Here is a 26,622-nt window from a genome sequence, read left to right on the forward strand (position 1 = left end):
TTTTCTTATGTTATAAAATGAAGTTGCCATGTAATACAGGTTCCTCTTCCCACTTGTTACAATGCAGCCTGTTATACTATACTAACACCAAGAGTGCAATAGACAAGCATGCAGAAATTGCAGTAAGTTGCAGTTAAGCTGTAGTACCACCAAGGGGAGATTTTATTTCAAGCCATCATCAAAATAATCACAGGAAATCATTTAAAGAGACATTACTTACACATTTACATGTAAGTACAAATTAGCCACCTAGCTTAATTGTTGTAGGATAGAAGGACCCAGGAATGTACTTGCTTGGTCACTCGGACTTCTTGGCTTTAAACATACTATTTCCCCCTCCAGATATTGCAATTTCTGGATGTACTGCAGTTTCTGCATTTCATGCTTTGCCATGATATTGGGTTGGTTGTTTACATGCTAAAAATAGGTCATTTTAGTCTGGTGTTAGGTGGCTGCCAGACATGTGTAATTCAGCCTTTGTGGATATAAATTATATGCTACTGTCAATAGATTAAAATGATAGTGTTCATAAGGTGTTAAAACTAAAACCAGGTCATATTAGCCTATTGCTAGGTGGTTGCTAGGCAACATGGTGGCATCAGAAAATATTAGGCATAATTCAGTGTGCGTGATTATAAATAGGATGTTCTTGTCATGAAATAAAAATCATACAATGTGGTTAGTCTTATAGTTTACAAATTATAAAGAGGGGTAATTTTAGCTTGTTGCTCTGGTTGCTAGGCAACATGATGACTCCACATTATCCTATATAGATAAGAACCTTCAGGCATTGAATAGATACCTGATGGTCTAGGAGGTGTAATATTTTATTTTATTTTATTTTTGTGTATTACTATAATATGTTTATTAGTAGTAGTAGTAGTAGTAACTGTCACGACAAAAGAATTTTCACTAGAGCTGGAATAAATAAAGCATAACTTATATTTTAGATGTGTTGCTTTGATTCAGATACATTACTGCTGTTATTTATTTTCCATAATGTTTACAGTTGGAAACTGTCACCACATTAACTTACACATCAGAATAAACATAGTGATATTGCATTCAGAAAATGGATGTGTATACACACACACACACACACACACACACACACACACACACACACACACACACACACACACACACACACACACACACACACACACACATCTAGTGTCCCAGAATCTGTGGAATGGTGTTTCTGAGGCCTTGTTGACACCACTCTGTCTCCCCTCAGATTTAGAGGGCAACTCTCCCAGCACTTTTCTATCTTAAATGCACACACAGCTGTCACAGTGGGCCATAGTCCACCCCGCACAGAGATGCCAGCACAATTCATGCTGTGTTATTCAATCACCCCAGAATTGGATCTCTGTGACAATGGGAATCCCTGGGTGAAATAGTGCTTGGTCCGAGGCTGGCAGAGCAGCAGGGTGATAAAATTCAACCGGTTTGATCTGTTTAATCCTCTGGGAATGGCCTTGGAATCCTGCGATGGAAAGGTTCAAGTGATCTGTGCTTGGACTTTGTCCTTCTGTGGCCCCTCTGTGTGTGCAGGAGAAAGTGTGTTTGTCAAGGGGGTTTAACACTAGGTCAGAGATAACACAGTTTTTAGCAGCTGTCAAGTGTGAGGTGAGGTGAGATGTTTGCTTTGATGAAATGTCAAAATCCTCTCTTAGCACGAGCATAATACAGAATATCAGGAATCCAAAAAAGAACGAAAACCTATTCTCAATTTAGTTTCTATTAAAGGAAAGCTGTGGATGATGAGGCTTCAGTTACAGCAGTGCAAGAAAACAAACAATAAATATAAGAACAGTAAGAAAATAAATATACACTTTAGGACTCGGGGTAAAGGGATCAATAACAATTTAAAATTTATAATTTACAGTTTGATGATTTAAAGTCTCACACACAGGGGAGGGGGGCGGCTGCTTCCAAATAGAGCACATTTCATTCATAATGTTTGAAATCCAAGCCCATTATGTATTCATGATTTGAATCCCGGGTTGTGCGAAATCCCAGAAATACACCTTAGACAAAGTGAATCTGTGAACTAAGGCGTGGGTCTATTAGGTTATGTTGTGGTGATCCTCGAGTTGGGGGACTTGTGTTCATACTGGAGTGCAAAATTAAAACCAATGGAAGATGGACAAGAAAAGTTCAAAGCCATCAGGTGCTCAGTTTAGAAAAAATAGAAAAGAAGAGGAGGAGAAATGAGCAAAAGATACAGGTAAGCAGATGTGTCGTTGGATAATGGCAGGTCATCCTGAAACAATCAGAATCAGAATACTTTAATATTAATCCCTAAGGAAATAATGTGGATTACAGTTGCTCCAAGAAGAAATGGTAAATATAGCAACAGTAACAGACTAAACTCCAAACATTATGTTACAGATTTTAATATTAATTAGTTGTTGTCAATTGTTGATTTGTCCTGTTCTCATTGTATGAGTGTATGCATACTATGCATACACTCTCTCTCTTCATGTGTGTGCGTGTGTCTTTCTCTGGTGAAATTCAGTCTGGTTCCGACAACAGTTTTATGTTAATGTACAATCCTTAATATGTTTTATGTGTGTGTCTGTGTGTGTGTGTGTGTGGGGGGGGGGGGGGGGGGGGGCAGAGGGAGTGTTCGCCCAGGGCGCCAAACAGGCTAGGACCGCCACTGTTCACAGCTGCCTTAATTCTTCTTGGCATAGACTCAACGCGGTACTAGAAACATTCCTCAGATATTTTAACCCAGAATGTTATGATAGCGTCAGACAGTTGCTGCAGATTTGTCAGCTGTGCATCCATGTTGGAAATCTACCTGTTCTAATATACCCCAAAGGAACACTCTTGGACTGAGATCTGGTGACTATGTAGGCCATTGGGTACAGTGAATTCAATGTTCAAGAAACCAATTGGAGATGATTTGAGCTTTGTGGCTTGGTGTTTTATCCTGCTGGAAGCAGTCATCAGAAGATGGGAACAGTGTGGCCATAAAGGGATGAACATGGTCAGCACCACTCAAGTAGGCTGTGGTATTTAAGCAATGATCAGTTGGTACTAAGGGGACCAAAGTGTGCCAAGGAAACATCCCCCACAAAATTACACCAACACCACCAGACAGGATGGGTCCGAGCTTTTAAGACGTTTATACTATATTCTGCACCTACTATCAGAATGTCGCAGGAGGAATCATGACTCTTCAGACCAGGCAACACTTTTCCAAATGTCTGTTGTCCAATGTTGGTGAACCTGTTTGTATTGTATCCTCGGTTTTCTGTTCTTAGATGACAGGAGCGGCACATGGTGTGGTCTACTGCTGCTGGAGCCCAGCTGCCTCAAGATTCATCGTGTTGCTGCTCATTTTGAACTTCAGCAGGTGTCTGACTATGTTTGCTAGCCTAAGTTAAGCTGCTGCCCTGTGATTGACTGATTCGATATTTGTGTTTACAAGCAGTTGAACAGTTGTAGCTACCACTATGGCTGGTGGGTATAAAGATACGTATCATGCAAACTAATTATAGTTGCTAATTTTTGTTATATTGATATATAATACCAATCCATCCCATTACTATCCAGCCCTGCCTGGCTTTGTCAAAAAAAGTAACAGTAAGATAATAACCACAAATCAGCACTGAGTAACAATTTCTTTAATCAGTAGAAAAGATGAGAAATTCAGATTAGGTCCAGGCATAATCAAGGGGTTTAATTTTTTGCTTTGCCCATCCACATGTGTGGATTTTACTAAGAGCATTATGTATCCTCTGTCTCTTCATCCATCAAGGATAAGCAACTTAATGAAGGGTGCAAGCCACTGTGCTTGACACCCCTCTATAATCAGTACCTATTTGAAATTCCACGTAAGTGTGTATACTGACGATACTTTTGGGCCATTACAAATTCTTTGCTTTTAAGTTGAGAAGGGACTCGATCGGTGACTGGTTAACAGAGGCTTCAGTTGGTTTAAAACAAGCATGCCTGGTATTTTACATTTTGAAGAGACTGCTCCTGAGGACAATTCCTCTGTTACTGGGCGATATTGTTAGTTTCCTATATCCATTGGATGATATAAGTATTGTGTTTGGAACAACTGTAATCCACCTAGTATCTCCAATAATGTGTTATAAATAACCCTGAGACCCTCCTCTGTTGTGTGTGTGTGTGTATGAGAGCGAGAGAAACAGACTCTGTATGGTTATGGGTAGGAAAACTCCAGTGGATGAGATTGTGGAAAATAACACACTCTATTGGTTGTTTAATTGGTGTGTGACATCAGTCGGTGTGTATGTGAACCATGGGCGGTCCACTGAGGTTGGCTACTTTAGGAGCAGGCCGTGCCCCTGGCAACAGCAGAAAACTGGACAACAGCAAGAAACAGATGATACGGGGAGAACTGCTGCAATCGAGACATTTCCAAGAAGAAGAAACACTTCTCTTGGAGGGCAAGGCAAGGAGCGGACGATAACATTTGCTTTCTCTTTGTCCTGTTCATAGTGCGATCACAGCCAAGCAATCAAGGTAACAGCGACTGCGACTGGGTCTGGCTTTGTGCTATTGTCCTCAGCAAAGCCTCAGTTTTGCCAGTTTTATCTAAGCTATTAATGGCACATATCAAAACAGCCCAACTTCTAAATGTATAGAACATGTTTAACCTGATTTATTAGTGTATTAGGGTGTATGCTTTGCGTGTGTTTCTGCCCCATGCTAATATGAGGGGATGTTGTTGTCCTTTTCTTTGCTGACCTTTGGTGACTGTAAACAGTAACTCAGCAGAGAAGTCACTGATCCCTCTAACCTGTTGTAACAGGGACTGCATAAACCAGCACAGAGCATGTGCACCATTGTGTATTGCATTTTTGTCTACACTTTAACAACTGAAACGCAGTTTCTTTTTCCTACCTCTGTCTTAAAAGTTTACAGCAACCAACCTCTCCTCGACTGTCTCACCTATCCTCTCCATCCAGCACGCTGCCATGGATCGCTCGGTGCAGGAGCTGTTCCTCAACTTCATGATCGTCTTAATCACTGTGCTGCTGATGTGGTTGCTGGTGAAATCTTACCAGGACTAAAAAATTAAGCAATGAGAGAGGAAACGGACGTGAGGCGGAGGGGATGGAGAGACACGTGCGTCGGGTTATCGGAAGACTTGGCTGCTGGCTAAATTTTATAATACAGTGTTTACACCTATAGCTCTGCTTATTCATGTGAGGTCAACAATAAGTGGTTACTATAGCCGGGACAAACTATGAAGGATAAAATAGTTCAGAATCTGTATTTTTAGTGTTTTTTGTTTAGTTTTTTTGAATAAGGCCATGAATGTGAAATCACAGCATAGTGGTCAGGGTTAATAAATAAGAATAAAATTGTTGAAAACCCAAATGGGATGGCTTGAAAACTCTAAAAAAAATGCAATGTCACTATAAACAGGAGTGCATACCATAGTCTGTATGTCTAAGTGCCCAACACATTTAACAATGCTGTTGTGTCCAATTTTTCAGTTTTTTTTGTCAAAGGGATGAACACGACAAACTCATAAAACAAGACAACACGACTGTTGAAGCATTATGTTTATGATCACTTCTTAACATTAAACAGTCTTTCATTTGTTTAGCTTCTGTTTCTCAGCACAAACTTGCCATGCAGTCATGATTCACACCCACATTTGCTCTTTGCAGGTTTGTTAAACTTTAGTCTATACTATCCTTTTGAAGCTACAGAGTGTTTCTCTATGACTGATAAAGTGCACATGAAAAACTGTTGTGTGCACCCGGAGAGGAGAACCAGAACATGCATGGACACATGGCAATGTAGTAACAGAATAAAGGCAAGCTGATTAAAGTGCATACTGACATGTGCTTTCAAAAGTTGACCTGTTGACTGATTTTCCCCTTTAAAGTAAAAGCAAGAGAGGCTTGCCTCCCAGAGGCTCTCTGTGGCATAATTTGTGTATTCCTGCCAAAAAAAATCAAAATCAAAATCCCCAAATTCAGAAAAATGAAAGAAGTCTGAATTCCTGAACAGAGTCTGTAGCTGCAAGAAGGCTGGTAAGTTTACAGAACATGCTAATTATTTATGTGGATTTTCTATCTGTAACATGCTGTCAAAAAAAATACTCGGATACTAAAATAGAATTCTAAAGGGGTCCTCCATGGGAGGGGCAATAATTAGAGTGACAGCAAAGCTCCTATGATGACAGGAGCTCCGCACATACAATACAAAGATCAAACTTGACCCTAAATAAAAAAATAAATAGACTAGGTTAATGTGTTCACATATACTGATGATCTGTGACAGGAAATGTGGTGTCAGTTGCCTATCTTTGGCTACGATACTCTCTCAAAAGAGAGCTATGTTTCAAGAGTGTCTATTTGCTGGTTAAATACGGGAATAGCATTCTCTCTTGAAGTGTTAGCTGTCCGTCATGCACACAGTTTGGAAAGCCGAGGGAAGCTCATTCACACAGACATCAAACTTTCGCTTGCATGTTTGCTGCGTTGGTGGGCATGTATGTGTTTGCCATCAGTTATGCTGTATCACCCCACGGGTCTCTATATCTGTTGAAGCTGATGAGCTGGCAGTGGAACTCTGTGAGTGCTTTGGGCATGGGTGCCACTTCCTCCCATTGACTCCTCCCACTGTAGTACACCTGCGTAGGTAGTAAGAAAGAAAACAGTAGACAGTTAAATTAGTAAAAACTAAGAGTGCAGGTGTAGTCAGAAATTCACTCATCATAGGCATGAATATCATGGTAATTTGTGGTTTCAAATGATTTCTCTGAATTGTGCTTTTTCCAGACTGGAATGATTGTACACTATATACATATTAACTTTTTTTTTTTTTTTTTTTTTTTAAAGAAAATTTGGTTGCAGAACTTTAAATTTGTTTTTGTATTTTCTCCAATCCCTACAGGGTCAAAAGTATCCATACAGTTTTACTACCAGTGGTACTGGTATAGTGCAATAAGTAAAATGAAATGGAATAATGAAGGAGGAGGAAGACCTTCAAATTATTCAACATCACCTAAAATTAACAGCTAGCTGAGCTGAAACTTAAACACAATCGGTTTTTCCAACAGGACAATGATCCCAAACACATCAAAACTAGTTTTCGAATGGATAAAACAGGCTAACATTAAGCTTCCGGAATTACCTTCCCAAATCCCCAACTTCAACCCTATTGAAAATTTGTGGGTGATGCTGAAAAACCAGGTCTATGCCAAGAATCCAAGCAATTTAAATAAACTCTACTATTTCTGCAGAGAAGGCTGCTCAAATACCTGGAATTGTACCAGAAGCTTGTTGATGGCTACCAAAAGTGTCTGCAGCTTGCAAAAGTACATTTAACCAAATATTAGGATTATATTAGGATGTGTGCATGTAAATCCGTTGGGCATCTTTCTTTGCCTTTAGACAATAATTCTGATGGCAAAAGAACCAAACGGGACAGGCGGGGGGGAAAAAAGGATGCGTGTATGTATTTGAGCCTGTATGCATGCCTTTGACCCTGAGTGGATTGCAAAAAAATTCCCAAATAAATTCGAATTTCAAGTTTGAATTTAAAGTCATTAAAAACGTATGATTTACAATCATCCCGCTCTGGGGAAAAAAAGAGTTCAAAGAAATCACTAAAAGCCCAAAATCATCATGACATCCATGCCCATAAAGAGTCTGTAAACTTCTGTCTGGGTCTGGGTTAAAGGTAAAGGTTATTCAGTTCCTAGCAATATAAATGTGAGTTTTCTATCCTACCTGAACCTCATCAGTGATTTCATCAGGTGAATAGTCTCCGCCCAGAATGTAGATTCTGTCCCTCATGCCCACTGCTCCGGCATTGAACCCAGCGCATTCAAATGATCCTTCACCCTTCCAGACGCAGGTCTCTGGGCAAAAACTGTAGACCTGAAAAGAAAAAAAGGGACACTTTTACACAAGCTCAGTGTATTTTACCACAGAATTAAGCTTCAGAATCTTTTTAAGGCTCTCTGGCTGCAATGGCATGACTGATAAACTAAATCGTTGCTCACTTTGTATGTAGATAAGTCACAGAGGTGCAGTGTTTTATTAATTGACACAGCCTTGACCAGTGTAGCGTGGAAGAACTGGCCAAACTCTGCCACCAGGCGGCTCCACTGGTCCTGCAGGGCGTCATAGCAGAAGAAGCAGTCGAGTGAGGGGTTAAAGGAGTTTGTGATCTCCACCTCTGACCCCAGCGTATAGATTACACTGCCACAAGCACTGGCCTCAGGGTAGAAGATAGCAGTGGGAAGTGGACTGACAGAGCGCCAGGTTTGAGCCAAAGGGTTATAATACTCCACCTAAAATCCAACACCGCACATGAATTAGATCAACACTGTTGGCCATGACTGATTCCATGACCTACTAATGGAAGCATATCCCAACCAACACTGTTACCTCCAGCAGACTGGGAGCCCCCCCTCTGGATCCCTTGGTCCGTCCTCCAATGACATACACTCGATCCAGGCACGTTACAGCTGTGTGCATGGTTCTGGGCTTAAGCATGGCAGGTGCAGGTGTGCAGGTTAAGGTCACGGGACAGAAGCACCAAACCTCATCAGTGGCATCATGGAAAGGTTCAGCCACGTGGAGGCGTATCGCCCGGCAGCAATTTCCCTGGCAACCACCTGTGACAAACATCTTCAATCCAGTAGATAGCAGAAAAGATGGTGATCAAAATCTTTAGTCAACAAGGACAAAGAGTAAGAAAAGATGATGCCTTTTTCTAGTAAACAGCACCATATAACTATAAAGAATATTCACAAATTGACATTATTTCATTTGATGCTGTAAACCTTACCTTCTCAGCATAGCTGGTAAGGTAAGATCCTGGTGGATCTGGCATCATAGTTGTCCCCTCTTCTTGCCCTGTGCCCAGCTCTTTCCACTGGTCTGTTTCCAGACAGTAGCAGAAGGTGTGCCGGATCTCTCCATTTTCCTCTGTCTTGTGGATGTAGATATAACTCTGCGTGGTGGAAGGCCTGGCATCAGTGAGCAGGCCATTGTGCTTTGTCTGTCTGCTCTGGGCTTCTGACTCAAGGGCGAGACAGGACTCATCATTGCAGAGGAGAGGGTCAGAATCACACAGAGACTAAGAGAGAATGTAAGAGTCAACACAGGAAAGGTGATGCGATCACAAATCCACAAACTGCAAAAAGTCTTTAAACCCAGTACAGGTAAAGGTTCGGTTGTACCTTTAGTGAAGGTGCAGGAAGATGGTGCAGCCGGGTCAGAGACAGCAATCCCGGCATCAGCTTCTGTCTTCCTGGGAGATCATGGCGAATCCATCCAAGGAGCGACACCACCACTGCCTCCTCACTGGGCACGTTTAGAGCATCTGACCTGAGGCACAACTCCAAGACATTAACCTGAAAAGAGTTACTTTTTTTTAATGTGATGTATTTGTCAGCTTAAAAACATGAAACAAAAAGATGTTTTGTTACTGATATAGAAGCAGATTTAATGAAATATATTGTGTATACAATGTTTTTTACATGTTGCAGAGGAACCATTAGCTTAACTATTGGGCTTATTAATGATAACAATACATACATAAAACAATAAGAGTTGCATATTATTTTTGCTTTAATGGATTTCAGAACTGTTATAACAATGAACCAAAATATCTCAATAATAATATGAAAAATCCCACCAAATATGCAAGAAATCCAACATCATTGGTGCTTTGAGCCTTAACTAGTTCTTAAGTCAGACATAATGAAGTGTTTAGCAACTGGATATAGAGAATAAATTACAACAGAGACTCTGATCAGCCTCCAGCCTTTCTCTGCATAGATGCAATGTTTAGGTGCAAGATTGGGTTTCACCTGCATATCCAGGAAGTCCTGCGTTTTGGAGAGTTCAAAGAAGTTCTGGACCACAAACTCATTGGCACTTTGCAGGAGAGAGGCTGAGCCGTATCCCTCAGCCAGAGACAAGAGAGACAGACAGTTATAAAGATCCATGGTTCCTATCAGGAAGTCGCTGCATGCTTTGGACAGGACAGACACCTGAAGGCACAACAGCAAGAGCAGGGAAATTTTCATGTTAAAATGACATTTGGCAACAAGAAGATAAGTGCCTAGCTGACTGTCACAACTATAGATTTTTTCATTTTAAGTGTTCAGTCTTTAACTCTTTACCCCTTTAAAGCCTAATAGGAGTAAGACTTGAAGCTCCTTCTGAACTGAACTATTTCTGTTATATTTCATACCTGCTTGAAGAACAAAATGCATCAAGGTTTGCAGCAGAGGTCAGTGAGAATGGTCTCTGCCTAGCCTCAGAAAAAACCTGAAACTATTCTAATGATCATCCAACCAAATCTTTATTGATAAATACCGAGGTGTCGAAACTTGTCTTTCAAGGGTACAGGGGAGGTCATCAAGTGTCATCTTTATGGGGGAAAGAGGTAACAAGGCATTCCAGACATCCTTCTCCTGAGGCAAACTGTTCAGTTTTCTCCAGTAGGATCCCGAGGTGTTCCCAAGCCAAGTGACAAATATAATTTCTCCAGCAGGTTCTGGGTCTACCCTGAGGTCTCTTCCCAGTGGGAAGCTTGGTTAGGAGGCATCCTAACCACATGCTCAAACCATTTCAACTCTTTTTGAAACACAGGAGCAGCGGCTCCACTCAGAGATCCCTCCAGATGTCTGAACTCGTTGCCCTATCTGTAATGCTGAGCACAGCCACCGTGCAGAGGAAGCTCATTTTGGCCGCTTGTATTCATGATCTTACTCTTTCAGTGATTACTCAGCTCTCTCTTGACCCCGACAGTCTGGTACAATAACTATTAATAATAAGATTATTGATTTACTGCAGTATCCCAGGAAGTCATGGCAAAATGAACATGTTTAAGGGTAAGAAGGAAGATGAAGCAGTTGCATTTCTACCTGCAGAAAAGAGGCGAGCTGAAACAACATGTCTACGTTGCCATCAGTGATGAGCGCCTCCCCAGAGTAGGCAAAGTCCAGGAAAGAAGCCACCGCTGCTGGACACTGATTACCCAGCGTTACTGAACCATCATCACGCTCTCGCATATCCACCTCAAACATGGCCCTAAACCCAAGACACATGTGTTTAGATAGATAGATAGATAGATAGATAGATAGATAGATAGATAGATAGATAGATAGATAGATAGATAGATAGATAGATAGATAGATAGATAGATACCTGAAAAAATCACTACATGCTGCAAGAACACAGCGATGACAGGGAAAGCTGCGTTCCTGCACCTTAATGGTGAAGTCAAACAGCAAGCCTCTCTCCCTGAGCGATCTGAGCACGCCCAGGAGCTGCAGTCCATGGGACTCAGACACCCGCAGCATTGTCCGGCGCTCTGAGACCCCGTTGCATTGTGGAGCACTGCCAGGTTTACTGCTGGGTGGGCTGTTGCTGCTGCAGGGGCTGTGGGTGTTGGTCAAACACAAGGACAAGTCATGATTTTCATCCATTACGCCAGAATCTGAAAAAAGAAAAAAAAAAGAATAGAAAAATGATGCAATTTATAGTAATGGAGTGAGTCTGTGAGAGACACACGCACACACAGAGGGAATAAGAGATACAAGAATGCAACAAACTAATTTACATGAACAGATCTGTAACACACAGTCCAGTCCTCCTCTACCATTAAGACATGCAGTAGTATCATTGTGTCTGACACTGAGTGTCTGACACGATTACTGCATTCAAGATAAGCACATTAGATATTACCTGAGGTGATGTCTGGACGTTAAAAGTCAAAAATATATGAGTATAAAATGCGTGAAATATGCAGCTAGTTAGTCTGAGGCAGGACAAGTAATACTCAAGACAGTGTCAGCACCTCGGAGAGCTCTCATGCTATTCTAGTTTCCGGAAGCCTGAAATCACGCGAGATTTCAGTCCGCTTTTTGTTTGTTTTTTTGCGTTTAATCGTCTTCTTCCTGTCATCTTGTTTACTGAATTTGCGATTTTCCCTAAAAAGAATAATGCCCGTGTCTCCTTTATATCCCCCTCATTTATTTTCGTTGTACTCTTTATTTATTGCAGAAAAAGGCGCAATGGCCGCTGGGAACTGTAGTTCTCCCCTATTGGTCGGTTATTTCTGGCGAGTGTTCTGGTCAGCCTTTCTATTTGCTTTAGTTACAAGTTTAGAACAGTTAACGTTCAGCAGTTATACAGGTTAGCTTGCTTAGTTAACCATGGGTGCTTTCTCTGTTGCAAATGAAAACATATCTCAAACATATCAAGTAATTTTGAGTCACACGGAAAATTCCTATGGGCAGAACTTTACTCCTGTGTGCTTCTCATTGACACTATGTTGATGCAGTAATATTTCTTACCACTGGGTGACGCTGCCGTGCTGCGGAGAAATGATTATGGGGATGCATAGGACAACAGCCATTGAATCTGAATTAGAACGTGAACTTAAAGCGGTGCTGCAGTATCGTGTTGTTCTGGGAATCTATCCTACTTCACAAACCATCCTAACCGTTGTTTCTGCGCAAACGCTGCGCATGCGCGTAACACAACCCCCAAATTTACATCATTTTTTAACCCATTGTGAATATTTCTTATGGTTAGGGTTAGGGTCAAATTATAATGCAGGTTGGACGATTTGCCAAAGTAGGACGGTTTCTCAAAACACCGTCTCACCACCACAGTGACACAAAAACACACTCTTGAAAACGCCTGAAAAACATGATTACAGAATAAGAGCTTTTGTAGACACAATTCAATTCTTCTTCTTCTTCTTCTTCTTCTTCTTCTTCTTATTATTATTATTATTATTATTATGCTATTACTACATAAAACGTGGGCTCAATCATGGATAAAATGCAAATATACAGAAAAGCAAAAAAAGGGAAAAAACAGTCATTATACTCTATGCTTTATCCTCCTTCATCTTAATACAACAGACCATCCTATAAAAGTCAGAGACCGTCCCATTGTTGTGAAACTGGAGTGAAATCAGTGTAAACGGGCAGCACATACTAACGCCATTTACTGATTTCAGTTTTTACGAGACTGCACTGAATCGGTGTACATATTATCGGGCTATTATCAGAGCCTCTCCAGTTTATATTATTGGTGGGTCTGGCCCCCCTCCTCTGTCTCTTGCATCCCTGCATCCCTCCCTCTCTCCCCTCCCGGCAGTGCATCCCCATCCCCCACACTGTGGCCGTCTCTCCGGGTGAAAGCTGTCTTCCCATCGCCACTGGCCCGACAAAACGCTGCTGTAGCAGAGCCAGTCCGCACCGACCCGAGGCAGCACACTCACACGGGAGAGAGCACGTACACATTCGGGGAATCTTTCCTTTTTTCCCTTCCGTGATCGACCGAGTAGCTTTGGTAAGTCTTTTATGCTTTTTATCACAAAGAGGAGAAATGTCTGTGTGTTTTCTTGATGCTTGTTCGGGGTTTTTTTCCTATCTTTTTTTCCCCTCCGTATCCCTTTAATTGTCCTCCGTGGTGGCTACAGTGGGGAACTAGCGGGCTAAGCTAAAGCGGCTAGCTTAAACAGCGGACTTAAAGTGATACTATTTGAAGCATGTGTCAGGTTTTTTGTTGTTTTGTTTTTTCACTTTATTTGTCGTCCGCCAGGTAGTAGTGTTAGCAGCTGTTTTCCCAGTGCGTTGCGGGTCTGACCTGCTGCGAGTGGTTTTCATTGTCATTGCTAATTTTGCCCCGGCTAACTTGCTAATTAGCGTTTTTTTAAAATGGGGCAGCGTGTGCCGAGAGATGCAGGGATGCTACGACGGGTTAGCGACTGGCTTTTCAGGCTAGCACGCAAGCTAAGCTAACGTCAGTAATATGTGACCCGTGCAGATTCCTGCACGGAGTGTTTCGGAATGGATGGATCGCCATGCTAACGCTGGCTAATCTAGTGATAATTGGCAAGATGGCATCTCGGAGTGGTTATCTAGAAATCGGTGGATTTTTCAAAATGGTGTCTTAAGCTTGTTTGAGTGTGACCATTTTTGTCCAACCATCGCTGTTTTGGCTTTGCTTGCTATCTCTGGTATGCAGTGCACTGCCAGTGCATGCCACACTCTGACTGATATATCTACATATTAACCACTGATGTGAGGGTAAATACAAACGCCTCAAGGCTACAGCAGCCACTATGGAGAAAATGACTGTTTCTGGAGTTAAATTTGTTAAGAGTTTGGCGCTGAATTTAGGGGAAGGAGACGAATGAGAGAAGTGGGAAAGGTCAAAATGGGTAGAAAAGGTTTACTCTGCATGTGCAAATGTTTGCACACTGGATTAAAGTGGCTAACTATGTCAGTGCCCATCAACTCCTGCCTGGGTTCATAACAAATGTATACTTTATCTGAATGTCACTTACACCAGGACTTAGCTGCTGTGCACAGATATCCACTGCAACTAATGCTCGTTGTCATTATTTATTCATCTCAATTTGATTTAAATCTAATTGCTTTTCGTCGTATACAGTATAGGAAATCAGTGAACATGCCAGTTCCAAGTGCAGTGCTCAGGGTAACATATGCAAGCTGGATCATTTATTTATGCCTAATGCAACGAGCAGTGGCAGAAGTTAAAAAAGGCACTTTTTAAAAAACTTGATACTACAAGATGTGTGTTTAAATGGTGCATATCAGATAGGATTATTCCAAATGTTACAGGTAATTATTTATTTATTTACCCTCCTGTTTTTGACTAGTCTTATCAGTGAAATGAATCCTTTTTGCCATCATCTCTTTTTCCCTTTTTTGTAGGCGGTGGGTGGGGGATTACTTGCTTTAGTCACTGACTACTAATCCCATTTAATTCAAGAAGCCTTATCTGTCTAAAGGGATTTGTGAGATGCTACTGTTGTTGGCTTCACCAGAGCATTACTGTGTAAGCAAACTATGTACATTTAAAATAATAGTCTACGATCGAGACTGGAAGATGCACACTGCTCTGTGGATGATAGACATTCAGTGATTCTAATAGGTGATCCTTTCGTCCTGTTTGTAATTATGACATCTAGAAATGCTTTCCTTTGTGATTGGGGCGGGGGGGGGGGGGGACTGAAGACCCTAAATCTTATTAATATACAAACAAGGAAGTCTTTTTTTAAAGGCTGACTTTATTTTTGTGACTCTAGATAAATCAAAAGGCATCCACTAGAACTGCATCCACCAGATGAAAGTATATTAACTTAAAGGTCAGTGGTTCGCTTTAGGAGCTCTACTCAGAAAATACTACGTTTGTGGTTTTGTTTTTTCCTACTGGATGAGATCTAGTGTTGTTCCTATATGCTAAAGTTGATTCATCTGTCTACTTCGCTTGAGGAAGACGGTGGATGTCGTATGGCTTTTGGCATGTGTGGGGTGCAGGCTCATGTATATGAATGGCAGGCTGTACAATGCAGCCATAAAACCGTCAGACTGTTGAAAGCGGGAGTCACTTAATGTTACGACAGACAGCGGTTCTGTAACAGAGCTTTCCAGCACTTCATTCCCGTGTGGTTTGAACCACTTAGTGATTTGCTCATCACAGATCGGCGAATGAAGCACCGACAGACGGCAGCTTCCAGAGTCACCTTCATTTCCTGTGCCTCGTCCAGCTCCCGGTCCCTCAACTTCAACCTCCAGTAATGCTACTGTTCTTTTAGAGGTTAGCAGATGTAAACATTTCAATGGTTGGACCATCTTAGAAGAAATCAATGGTTAATAGTAATAATAAGGTTGCTGTACATAAAGATTCATTCAACTGCATTTTGGGGACTCTGAATATTTCTCTTGTATAGGAATCAAGAGGGGTTATTTATTTTTTCAGTTGTTCATTTGGATAAAATCAAGATTAGAAAAATATAATAAATGTGTCCCAGTATTTTGCCAAACAGTCTAAAATCAAAAGATGTTTCACTGTATTATTAACCAAAGATGGCAGCAACACACACTGAGAAAAAGGGAGCTTTTGAACTTTTCCCTGAAAAGTAACATTGGTTATTACAGCATTATCAGACAAATTGGCCAACATTTTATTCCTGATTAACTATCAGTTGAAGCGATTAAGCAGCACTTAAAATAGACGTGCAAACCATTCGTAGGTCATACCTTCATGAAATCCACATGAAATGGTGATTAAGCACTGAAAATAATTTTTTGTTTTATTAAGTAAGGCCTTAATTAGACCACAGAGAAGATTTGTGGATGTAGTGAAGGAGGATATACAGATGGCTGGTGTGACAGAATAGGATATTAAAGGGAGGGTGAAATGGAGGCAGATGATCCGCTGTGGCGACCCGTAAAGGGAGCAGCCAAAAGAAGAAGTAATGCTTTATTTAATTTAAAATTGTATTTTTCTACGTGTTGGTTTGAGATGACATTTAGCGCACCTGTACCATCGTGCTTCATAGTAATAAATTGGGAAACATTTCTCACCTTGCTGCCTGCGTGCATATTACAGTTTTGTTCTACATCAATATATTGTGGATTAAAGGGCAGATATGTTGTTGTCATTCTCCATCCCCCTTTATGAAGGCATGCTGGTGATTGTTGTAGTGCTATATCTGCTTTCATCTTAATCGGTTCAATAAATAATATATTCTAGATGTGTACTGAAATGCTACATCCACAGTTCTGTTGTAGGATTATTAAAGTGTAGTGGTTATCCCCCGCTTTGGGAGTGAAAGGAGAGTCAGATCCCTGGAAGGGTTGTGTCAGGAAGGACGTCTGGCCTGAAAGCCTGTGCTAAATCAAATATGTGGATCCATCCTCTGTGGTGACCTCTTACCAGGAAGGGAACAGCTGAGAGAAGCTTGCCGTGTTAGATCCGTGACATTGCAGTGGCCTTTTCCCTATAAGTGAGAGGTGGTCGAGAAAAAAAGGCATTTTACAACAACACATTCTTTTGTTTTTGAGGTAGTTGCAACATATTGAAAGGCACTGACTGTTTTAATTTTACTAAAACAGACACACCATCTCATGATACATTTGTGCATTGCAGCTGATTCACTTAAATAGTATTCAGTAATCAACTCCATAAATGTCTGTAAGAGATGTAGGCGTACTTTCCCAGTAGTTACTTGGTCCACTGATCTCGCTACAAGGCCTCTCAGCACCACTTGAATGACTCATTCTTCAGCTCTTATTCAGTTATTAACTGAAAATAAGGTTCTTAGATGTCCACTATTTTAAAAAAAAGGAAAAAAAAGTGTTTTTATTTTAGAAAATGTATAGAGGTCTTACAGAAGTACATTGTTTGATGTTTTCATAAATGAACTAGTGGGATGATAGGAGGATAAGACAACAAAGTGCTCTTATTTTCCCTGTACACAGATTCACACTGTGTAGCATCAGTCTACCACAATGGTTCAGTCAGATTGTCGTCTCTCTTTGACAATTAAATTTTGATGTAAGTGTATGCATGCATGCATACAAACTGCGGCAGGTGAGAGATGTCAGAGGGAATAAAGCATCAGGATAAAAGGTTGGACACAGATCCCTGGAGGCAAAGTTGTAATGCATTCAGCTGTCAGTCGTATTGTGTGTACACATGCACAAATGGACATTCACATGCGTCTGTGCTGCGGGCTGGCTATTCATTAGTGATACCTACAGTTATTAGAAATTCTTTTTATGCTATTCTACTGTAGCAGCTTTTGAATTTAACCTATACAAAGAGTAGCTGTTTTATTATTAACATCTGACTGAAACTTAAGCACAGCCATACAACAGTTGTACAAAAAATCTTAACATTGTGGATGTGATAATGTTGAGTTTTTGTTGACTCTACTTTAAAGAGGCGTTGATTCAAATAAATGAGAATTTGGGTAGTTTGCAATATTTTTTTTTAATTGTTTTATCCACCCCTTTGTGTCAGCGAGACTTCGTAGTGCAGAGCTATTGTTGTAAGCCTCATTAGTTTTAGCTGAATCTATAGGGACAACATTTGATCTTTATTACTGAAATACAGTAGATGTCTTATAGTGACTGCTGAGAGTTTTTTTGTGGTGTCAGTAGCCATTGTTGCACTGCATCACACTGCAGAACTGTAACAGAGTGGGTGTTATGAGCAGTCCGAAAGGAAAAAATATTGTATGAGGTGAAGTGAGGACATTTCTCTGGCTTTAAGTTGAGTGTATCTGGATCTTGACACTCTGTCAGGATACATGTGCTCCTGCTGCACATTGGTTTCTCGTATAATTATATTGGATTGGGACACACAGTGTTTTTGAATGACCCCACAAACTCTGTGGGTATGTACTCCTGTAAACAAGGGCTAGACTGCACTTGGGCCACTTCTTAAATAGGTAAAGACAGATAGAAAAAAAATGTAAAGCATAAAATTCATTATGGTTGATTGATTTTTAAAGTGGATTTTGTTTTACAGTCATCTTTCTGTGCACAGTGGCTCACTGTCACAGTGTCAGGGCTTTTCTGGGACACTTAATAAGATCAAATCCAAAGTTATTGCTGCACTGGCCATTCAAGTGCTTCCCCTAAATGATGTCAGACCACATAAATGTAATAAATATTGATTACTTAAGCTATGCGCACTAGTTTTAGACCACCACCAGGACAACTGTCTCTAAAACAAACAGAAAATACATGTTGATGGTAGATGGTAAATGGACTGGTTCTTACATAGTGCTTTTCTACTCCACTACAGCACTCAAAATGCTTTATAAAACACATCTCATTCACACTAATTCATACAAGCCCCTTTTCTATGCTTTTTCTACCTAAGTGCTTTCTGTTTAACATTCACATACATTCACACTCCAGCGCATGCATCGAAGAGTTCAGTATATTGCCCAAGGATACTGTGGAATGCAGACTCAAGGATCTAAAACCATCAGTCTTCCGATTAGTAGCTCCTGAGCTAAAGCCGCGATGATTATGATATAGTGTAGGTTTGGGTTTTGGCTGCTTACACACACAGCAGATATTGAGTGACAAGAGCACTGGTGCGAATGGACAGCACTCTTGAAACAATTCTATCTCAGCTAGGACTGGGCGATATATCGAGTTTTTAAATATATGAGATGTGACAATATCGTTTATATCGATATAGTCTGTCACGTAGAGGTGGGCGATATAAACGATATACGATAGAAACAATATAAATTTGGCCAACGATAGAGACAGTCATAGCAAATGACTGGATGAATAATCTCAGTTGTTCTCCTGACTGAAGTTTGGCCCGTGTATAGCATCCTGCTATGCGATTGCATTTGTCCCTAACCACCAGAATCCCTCACGTTAACTTTTATCGAGTTGGCGTTCATCCTCCAGCTTCACTGTGCTAATGTTATGCTAACATAGCTGTGTCGCTAGCAATCACGTAGCACAACATTATATACCAGGTAGTCCAACTTCAGTAACCCTGCAAACGCCACTGCTGTTTAGTTTTCTGTCTTCGTTTATGTTGGAAGTGGTAGCAGAGCTGTACGTTTTAATTAGTTTCAAAAATCTCTCAGTCAGAACATGCTATGTCATGTTTAGGTGGAAACTAGCGAGCTAACTTCCTGTTAACTTGTAACTCCGTTAAATTTAATAAATTCTGTTTTCATGGATGCATGGATGTTAAACTTAATTGTTACACTTGGTAAAGCAGCAACGCTGATGATTTTATTAAAGATGAAAGAATTTAGACCGTTTTTAACTCTGTGTTCGTTTGACTTTGGGACCTGAAGGGACGGAGTTTTGGACCCAGATTACTCCACGAAGCTTCTCACTACGGCAGCCATAATGCTCTGACAATCCATCAAGCTGTGCGGCTTACCAAAGTTGTACTAAAACATTTTTAACAGATTTTTGCACACCCCAATCGGTTCGAGGTCAGTAAGCACAACCAGAATTCATACATAAAGCACACTCTCGATTTTTGAGAAAATTAAAGGATTTTAAGTGTGCCTTTTAGTGTGGAAAATACGTTACACAGAAGAAAATAATATATCGCGATATAATTTGAAGCATGTGCGGTAACGATATATGTCGCGATATATTATATGGATTTTAGGCCATATCGCCCAGCCCTAATGTCACATTATAATTGTACTTGTGGAACCGCAAGTTTGCCTCTCTTTCGTCCACTTTTGTCTCTATGCTGCGTTACTCTGCCTCCCTCTCCCCCATCGCTTCACTTGCAGGCAACGACAAGATGGACACGGCAGCTATCAAAGAGGAGCTGGTCAGTAAAAGAAAACATTTGGAGATTACTATTTTAGTGCTGCAACGTTACACTCGTTAAACTGACGTTTATGCCATAACTGTATTAACGCGGCAAATCTCCGTTAACAAGTTACCGCGGATTGCCCCGTGCGTGGGCGTCAATGCGTTAGCGGTTACCTCGTTAACGCCGTGCATCTAGCATTACTAGTATTTTCACAATTTACAACAGCACCATAAAGGGCAAAATGAAGCGTGTGTGAAACTGTGTGCTGTCTCCCAGCCTCCTGCCCCGAAACAAACTACCTTACAAAACTCGTATACCGTATTTTTCGGACTATAACCTTACACTAAAATCCTTTCATTTTCACAAAAATCGACAGTGTGCCTTATGTATGAGTTCTGGTTGTGCTTACTGACCGCAAACCGATTTTATGTGGTACACAGCGCTCAGCAATCTGTCAAAAATGCTGTCGTACGACTTTGGTAAGCTACGAAGCCGCACCGCTTGATAGATTGTTGGAGCATTACAGCTACTGTAGTCAGGAGCCCCGCGGAGTAATGCATACTGTGCTTCAACGTAGTGTTACCGTATTGTGTGTATAAGGACCACAAATGGCACCTGTAAGAGACATGGTTACGAAGCAGACTCAAAGCTGTCAGTCACGCAGTAGAACTTGGGAACAGAGCAGCTGCGAAATCTGTCTGTGTTTGTTATTATGCTCAACGTCTTTTAGTTTACATTTTGACTGCACAATTGTGAGCTTTTTGTTATGCACAAAAACAGCATTGTTTTATTTTATTTATGGAGAATTATTATTTAATAAATGCTGATAATTTATTTCCGAGTAATTTTTTCATGTACATCTGCTCGATGTTAATAAAAGTGCCTGTGTGACATCTGGGACACAGCTTTGACTAAGAACTCTCTTTTCGTTCCTACTTTATGGCTTTAAAAAATATCGAGATATATATCATATATCACCATCCAGCTAAAGAATATCGAGATATGAATTTTAGGCCATATCGCCCAGCCCTAGTCTCAGCTAAGTGTGGCAAATTTCCCACCAGCCTTCAGTGTGTACTTGTTAACCAGGACAATGAGCAATGCTACTAATAATCCTTTTCCACTCTTACCCACTCTTTGGTGTTTGGTACTTTTTTAGTACCCAATTGGCTGGGGTTCCAAGCAATCTGAGGTGATCCAAAATGTGACGCTGAAAGACTGCATGCCACTGCCTTCACGAAAATCACATCTGCCATTTTTGAATTCCAGCAATGAGGGAAATGGCTACACAAAAAACCACAGTGGTGCCTGAGTCTAGAAAAAAGCCACACACTGAGCAACAGATGTACCGTCGCCTCAATGTCATCCTTTTTTCGGTGTTCAAATGGTGTCACAGGACTCCCAACCATGCTGCTATTACAACCCTACACACATTAGGTGGTACACGACTATAATGGAAAAGGACTGAAAGGTACAGTAGAGTCAGGTACTAGTGGAAAAGGGCTACATGAAACATTGGTCTTTAGTAGCGTATAGAGCTATACCAATAAATTTACTAGTCTTTATGAGCTTCTTGCAAGTGTATTGATATCTATATGTTAAGGTTGGGAAATTTGCTTCATAGTCCAGTTATCCCATTCCTATCATATTATGACTCATGGCAGAGGAGCCAACCATTATGGTGTCATTATCCACCCTATGTAACTGTGTGTGGCCTAAATATACACACACTTACACAAAATAACAAAACGAAAATAAAATATGTGGTGAGTCAAAGAGAAACGGGAACATGAACAAAGGGAGGTTGTTTCAGAATTCCAGAATTAAGAAATGTTTTTGCACATTGACATAAAACACGGACTGATTTGGCCAACTTCAGTTAGTGAAATTAAGCGGTTGGATGTCAGCTGAACTTAGACTTTTATTTCTAAGTGTGTGTGTGAGAGAGAGAGAAATAGAGAGAAACGGTTAGGTGGACGAGATAGAGGTATAGCCGTTAGCTCTGACCATCATTGATCTTAATCGGCCATCTACACAAGCTGATTGATAATAAGAGTAGAGAAATGCCAACTAGGTTTGAAGTAATACAGTAACTGCATAGTTTGAAATAAAATGTCCCACTGTGTTTTTATAGTGACAAAGACTTGACTTATCTACTTTCTTTTTTGAAAACTGACAAGATAAACAGAACTTTAATCTTTGGCTGTGTTAAAGGGGTTACTATCATGTTAGCTAGTGTGCTGTTTTTAAAACATTGTTTTACACTCATGGTTCTTTGCACAGTGCCTCAGTGTCAGGGGCTTTTTGGGATACTGGAAAAAATGCTCCAGTGTACCTTCGGATTGGCCAACTATAGTATTGCAGTTATCAATGTGCCCAATATCAATAGTTTTAGAATTATTTCTTTAAAAATATGTATTTGCTGAGGGGTAATACTGATCGGCCTCAGAAATCCAGGAAGATTTAATTCACCCACTTCGCAATAATGTGAATAAATAGAGGATATCATGCTGTGCTGTAGATGATTGTCTTGCAGTGTTTTGCGATTCAATGTATCGTGATACTGTCATTATCGTGGGCAACAAATTGTGATAGTATTTGCTTGTGAATTACTGTGATTCCCACCCACAGTGTCATTGCATTTGAAGACGACGAAATGTTAAAAGTTTCGCGTCAGTTTTGTTCTTTCTATATTAACTGCAATATAATGGTGGTGTTCTTTTGTTTTCTTTCCCTCCACCCATATTTGTCAAGTCCCACCTTCATTGCAGGCAATAATGCCTGTCTGCTGTTAATACTGCCTCTGAGAATTGATTGTTTACCTTGGGTTTAACCACCAAGTCCTGGCTCATAAAGCTGTATGGTCTAGTATGTATGAGTTTTTGTGTTTGTGTGTGTATATACCTTTGTGTGATCAAATTATTCAGAATATAAATTCAATGGCAATCACATTTTGATATATTTAACATTGCTTATTGTAAAAGCTGTATTTTACACTAAAGTTTTAAATTCCATATTTTATTTTGCAGGATGGATTTATGTACTATCTGCAAGTAAAATGTTTCATGCTATCAATGAACACTCTATTTACAAAGCCTGAAGGTGTAAGTGTGCACCCTGACAAAAACATCTCCCTATTAAACTGACAAAGAGATGCTCTGTTAACCACATCTATTGTGGTACACAACCAAAGGTGCTGATAGATAACTGGCAGTATAGGCAGGTAACCAAGCTGCTGTGAGTGCTGGTGCTGGGTTAAGAAAGAAAAGCTCTGAAGTCAGGGCTGTAACATAAGAAAACATGCGTTAACATGCTTGTTTGTTCTTGATAGTGCCGTAGTGACTTGTCAGCAGATTAGAGGTGTGACCGGCTATAACAGCATCTGGTTATAAGCTTTAAGGTTATGCCAGCACTTTCTTTCTGATAAACAGTTTGATACCACTCTTGTATCACATGGGAGTTTATTTTGCAGTTGCCTGGGTTAGACGATGTTAGACCCACTTCTAAGAATGTTTCAGTAAAAGCTGCTAACAGAAGCTAACAACATCAAGTTCAGTTCAGCTTCAGTAACACAATTATCAGTTAAAAATGGTAAATGGCCTGTATTTGTATAGCGCTTTACTTAGTGTAAATGTGCTTTAAAGAATTTACCAATAAAAGAAACCACTTTACCCATTTGATCAGTCGTATAGAGCCCTTCACGGCATTAACCAATCACATGGATTAGAGGTGGGGAGCTGTAATGGCTGAGAGTGAGACACATGACGAGAACGCTACTGACTATGAACTCATGGCTAAAAAAACAAAATAGTACCTCGCTTATCTGGAGGTACTTTGGATTTGATAAAGACGACATTCTACAAACACAGGTACTCTGCAAAACTTGCCGAACACTCGTGGCAACCACCAGAGGAAACACAACTAATCTCCACCATCATCTTCAATACAAAGACAGGGCTAGACAAACAAAGGTTGCTAATGTTAAGACAAAGAGCACAGCAGTCCAACAGCCGTCTCTATCAGATTTTTCAAGTGGAACTCCTTATGAGAAAACGTCGAAGCGGTATAAAGAAATAACAGAGGCCATTACACATTTTTTTTGGCTAAAGACATGATGCCTATAAATACACTTCACAGAGAGGGCTTCACCAGTCTGATACATAAGATGGACCAGAGATACCGCATCCCCTCACGAAACTACTTTCCCCATGTCGCCATTCCACAAATGTACGAAACATGCCGCAAGACCGTCATGTTTGAACTGAGCCAAGCTGAAAACTACGCAAGCACTACAGTAAAGTTTACTCTCCAGTTTTGACTTGCATCATTACTACTTGGTGAGTGGTAAAATGATGAACAACTGCATTGAAATAATTTGCAGTATAATTTATATTATGTTTATTTAAAACTAATTATAGAGACCAGGAAGGATGTCTTTCAGAATTCAAGCCTCAGAAATTTTTTTTTATGGGGGTAATGTTTCAATGTTAAAGTCAAAGGAGCTTGCAAAGAAAAGCGTTTGGACTTCTTTAAGTTACTTGAAGACGTTTCACCTCTCATCCGAGAAGCTTCTTCAGTTCTAAGGTCAAATGGTGGGGAGTCCCAGATTTAAACCTAGTGGGAGTAGCCCCCCGCAGAGGGACAAAAGGACCTCCTGATGTACAGTGCAGCGAGGAATGCCCAGACCTCTACATTGGAGAGACCAAACAGCCACTTCACAAGCGCATGGCACAACACAGAAGAGCCACCTCCACAGGACAAGACTCAGCAGTCCATCTGCATCTTAAGGATAAAGGACACTCTTTCGAGGATGCCAATGTTCACATTTTGGACAGAGAGGACAGATGGTTTGAAAGAGGAGTGAAAGAAGCCATTTACGTCCACTGTGAGCTACCATCTTTGAACAGAGGCGGGGGTTTACGACACCAACTGTCTGCCATCTATAATCCAGTTTTGAGTTCCCTCCCCAGACACCTTAACGCCCACTCACATCCTGGGCCATCTGACCTCAGGAATTCGCATGATAAGGTGGGGCCAGGTTTCACAATGAGCTCACCCGAAACCCTGGCTGATTGGGACCCACACCCGTTTTCACACCTTGGCTCAGGCGATTAGAGGATCCTCAGGGGGTCCTTTGTCCCTCTGTGGGGGGTCACTCCCACTAGGTTTAAATCTGGGACTCCCCACCATTTGACCTTAGAACTGAAGAAGCTTCTCGGATGAGAGGTGAAACAGCTTCAAGCAACTTAAAGAAGTCCAGACGCTTTTCTTTGCAAGCTCCTTTGACTACGATGACCTGCATGACTGAGAACCTTCACAGACACTTCAATGTTAAAGTGCACTTTGTTGTTACACTGCTAATACAGCCGCTTTCTTTAAATAAAACTGTTGCAGTAAAACGGAAATTATGTATTCATTTTTTTGTTTTGCTATTTATTTTATCGCAAGTCATATCGTTATCGCAATATTGATCACAGTTATCGCACATCGCAGGTTTTCCTAATATCGTGAAGCCCTAGTCACTTTATGTATTGTTATTTCAAATTCTGTTTATGCAAAGCCCATAAGTTGCACCGCATGCAGCCGTCAGGTGTTACAGTGGAAATCCTCTCAGGTTAATTTACTCCCAGCTGCATTAAATTGTGAGAAGATACTAGCAGCCTTATGAATATTGTCGAACCTTTTCTGTCATTAGAACCACACTGTGCTGCTAATCTGTAGAATATCCTGTTATTAGGGATATACAAGTTAATAGCCAACTTCCCTCAGAAGTACACTTTGTGGTCTATTGCAGTGTTTCACCTGACCTTGGGCTTACCTGAGTGTGTTTTTGTTTTTGTTTTTTTTTTTGGGGGGGGGGTGTCTTTAGATCCTTTAACCTCCATTTATCACCGATTCAACACTTGCTGTCTGCTCTTTAATGCGTGACTGCAGTCTCACTGACCAATTAGTGTGGCTGTAGACTTCCAAGTTTTTTCCCCACTGCTGTTCAGCCCAACTGCCATTACTTTAATTTCCTAGTTGCTGTGAGAACTCATTAAAAGTCATATTATTTTAAAAAGTTAGACAGAAGCTGCTAATGAACACCTTTAAATAAACACTTACCACCCACTTTCTTTTAACCTCAGCGAAGGTGATGTTGCTAACCTTTTGCTCTTCAGCTTCAGCATGTACTGTTAATTTTAGTATTGTAATCACATCATCCATTTTAAGAGAGAGGAAAAAAGTCACTCTTGTGTGTTGATATTTTATTCGAAGCATGTTGCAGTCAATATTACTCTTTACTGTAGCGCAGGTCTTCGAAATGTCTAATGCTAACCAGGGTAACAATCTCCATAAATGAATACTGCTGTTCAACAGTCTAGGTGCTTTAGATGTGAAAATCATTCCTATTTTATGTTAGGATTTCACTCAATCTAGGAATACAGACCCATGAGGTGTTTGAGTGATGAGATGTTTCAGGAAAAGCGAATAGAAGAGGAGAAAGGCAGTGCGGAGA

At 40.7% G+C, this 26,622-nt stretch overlaps 3 protein-coding genes across 4 annotated transcripts in view; 2 read left to right on the top strand and 1 right to left on the bottom strand.

The window, feature by feature from the left end:
- Positions 1-4,284: 4,284 nt before the first annotated feature.
- sln (sarcolipin) lies at positions 4,285-5,864 on the top strand. The gene is made up of 2 exons (XM_085371156.1): positions 4,285-4,509; positions 4,905-5,864. The coding sequence occupies exon 2, from the start codon at positions 4,965-4,967 to the stop codon at positions 5,058-5,060; it is 96 nt and encodes a 31-aa protein (XP_085227282.1). The 5' UTR covers positions 4,285-4,509; positions 4,905-4,964; the 3' UTR covers positions 5,061-5,864.
- Positions 5,865-6,514: 650 nt separating this feature from the next.
- On the bottom strand, positions 6,515-11,458 carry kbtbd3 (kelch repeat and BTB (POZ) domain containing 3). The gene is made up of 9 exons (XM_085371002.1): positions 11,178-11,458; positions 10,895-11,060; positions 9,833-10,015; positions 9,200-9,373; positions 8,806-9,096; positions 8,403-8,645; positions 8,015-8,305; positions 7,740-7,889; positions 6,515-6,637 (listed from the first exon to the last, which is right to left on the bottom strand). Exons 1-9 carry the CDS (start codon positions 11,456-11,458, stop codon positions 6,515-6,517), a joined length of 1,902 nt encoding a protein of 633 aa, XP_085227128.1.
- A 1,719-nt stretch (positions 11,459-13,177) lies between these two features.
- Positions 13,178-26,622, top strand: part of fam168a (family with sequence similarity 168 member A) — a 48,035-nt gene continuing 34,590 nt past the window's right edge. For both annotated transcript variants that reach the window (XM_085370798.1, XM_085370799.1), the window contains exon 1: positions 13,178-13,337. The gene's annotated coding sequence lies outside the window, so the exon portion shown is untranslated. The remainder of the gene's footprint in view (positions 13,338-26,622) is intronic.

This window comes from Diplotaxodon limnothrissa, linkage group LG14, assembly GCF_057381915.1.
Source record: "Diplotaxodon limnothrissa isolate DT_005_m linkage group LG14, D_limnothrissa_male_GT1.1, whole genome shotgun sequence".
Taxonomy (NCBI): Eukaryota; Metazoa; Chordata; class Actinopteri; order Cichliformes; family Cichlidae; genus Diplotaxodon; species Diplotaxodon limnothrissa.

Excerpts from the sequence above, each read along its gene's own strand:
- sln (XM_085371156.1), top strand. The coding sequence starts at position 4,965 with ATGGATCGCTCGGTGCAGGAGCTGTTCCTCAACTTCATGATCGTCTTA.
- kbtbd3 (XM_085371002.1), bottom strand. The coding sequence starts at position 11,458 with ATGGATGAAAATCATGACTTGTCCTTGTGTTTGACCAACACCCACAGC. Across the intron at positions 10,016-10,894 it reads AGCTCGCCTCTTTTCTGCAG|GTGTCTGTCCTGTCCAAAGC; the intron begins GTAGAAATGCAA and ends TTGTGCCTTCAG. Across the intron at positions 9,374-9,832 it reads AGGACTTCCTGGATATGCAG|GTTAATGTCTTGGAGTTGTG; the intron begins GTGAAACCCAAT and ends AACTCTTTTCAG.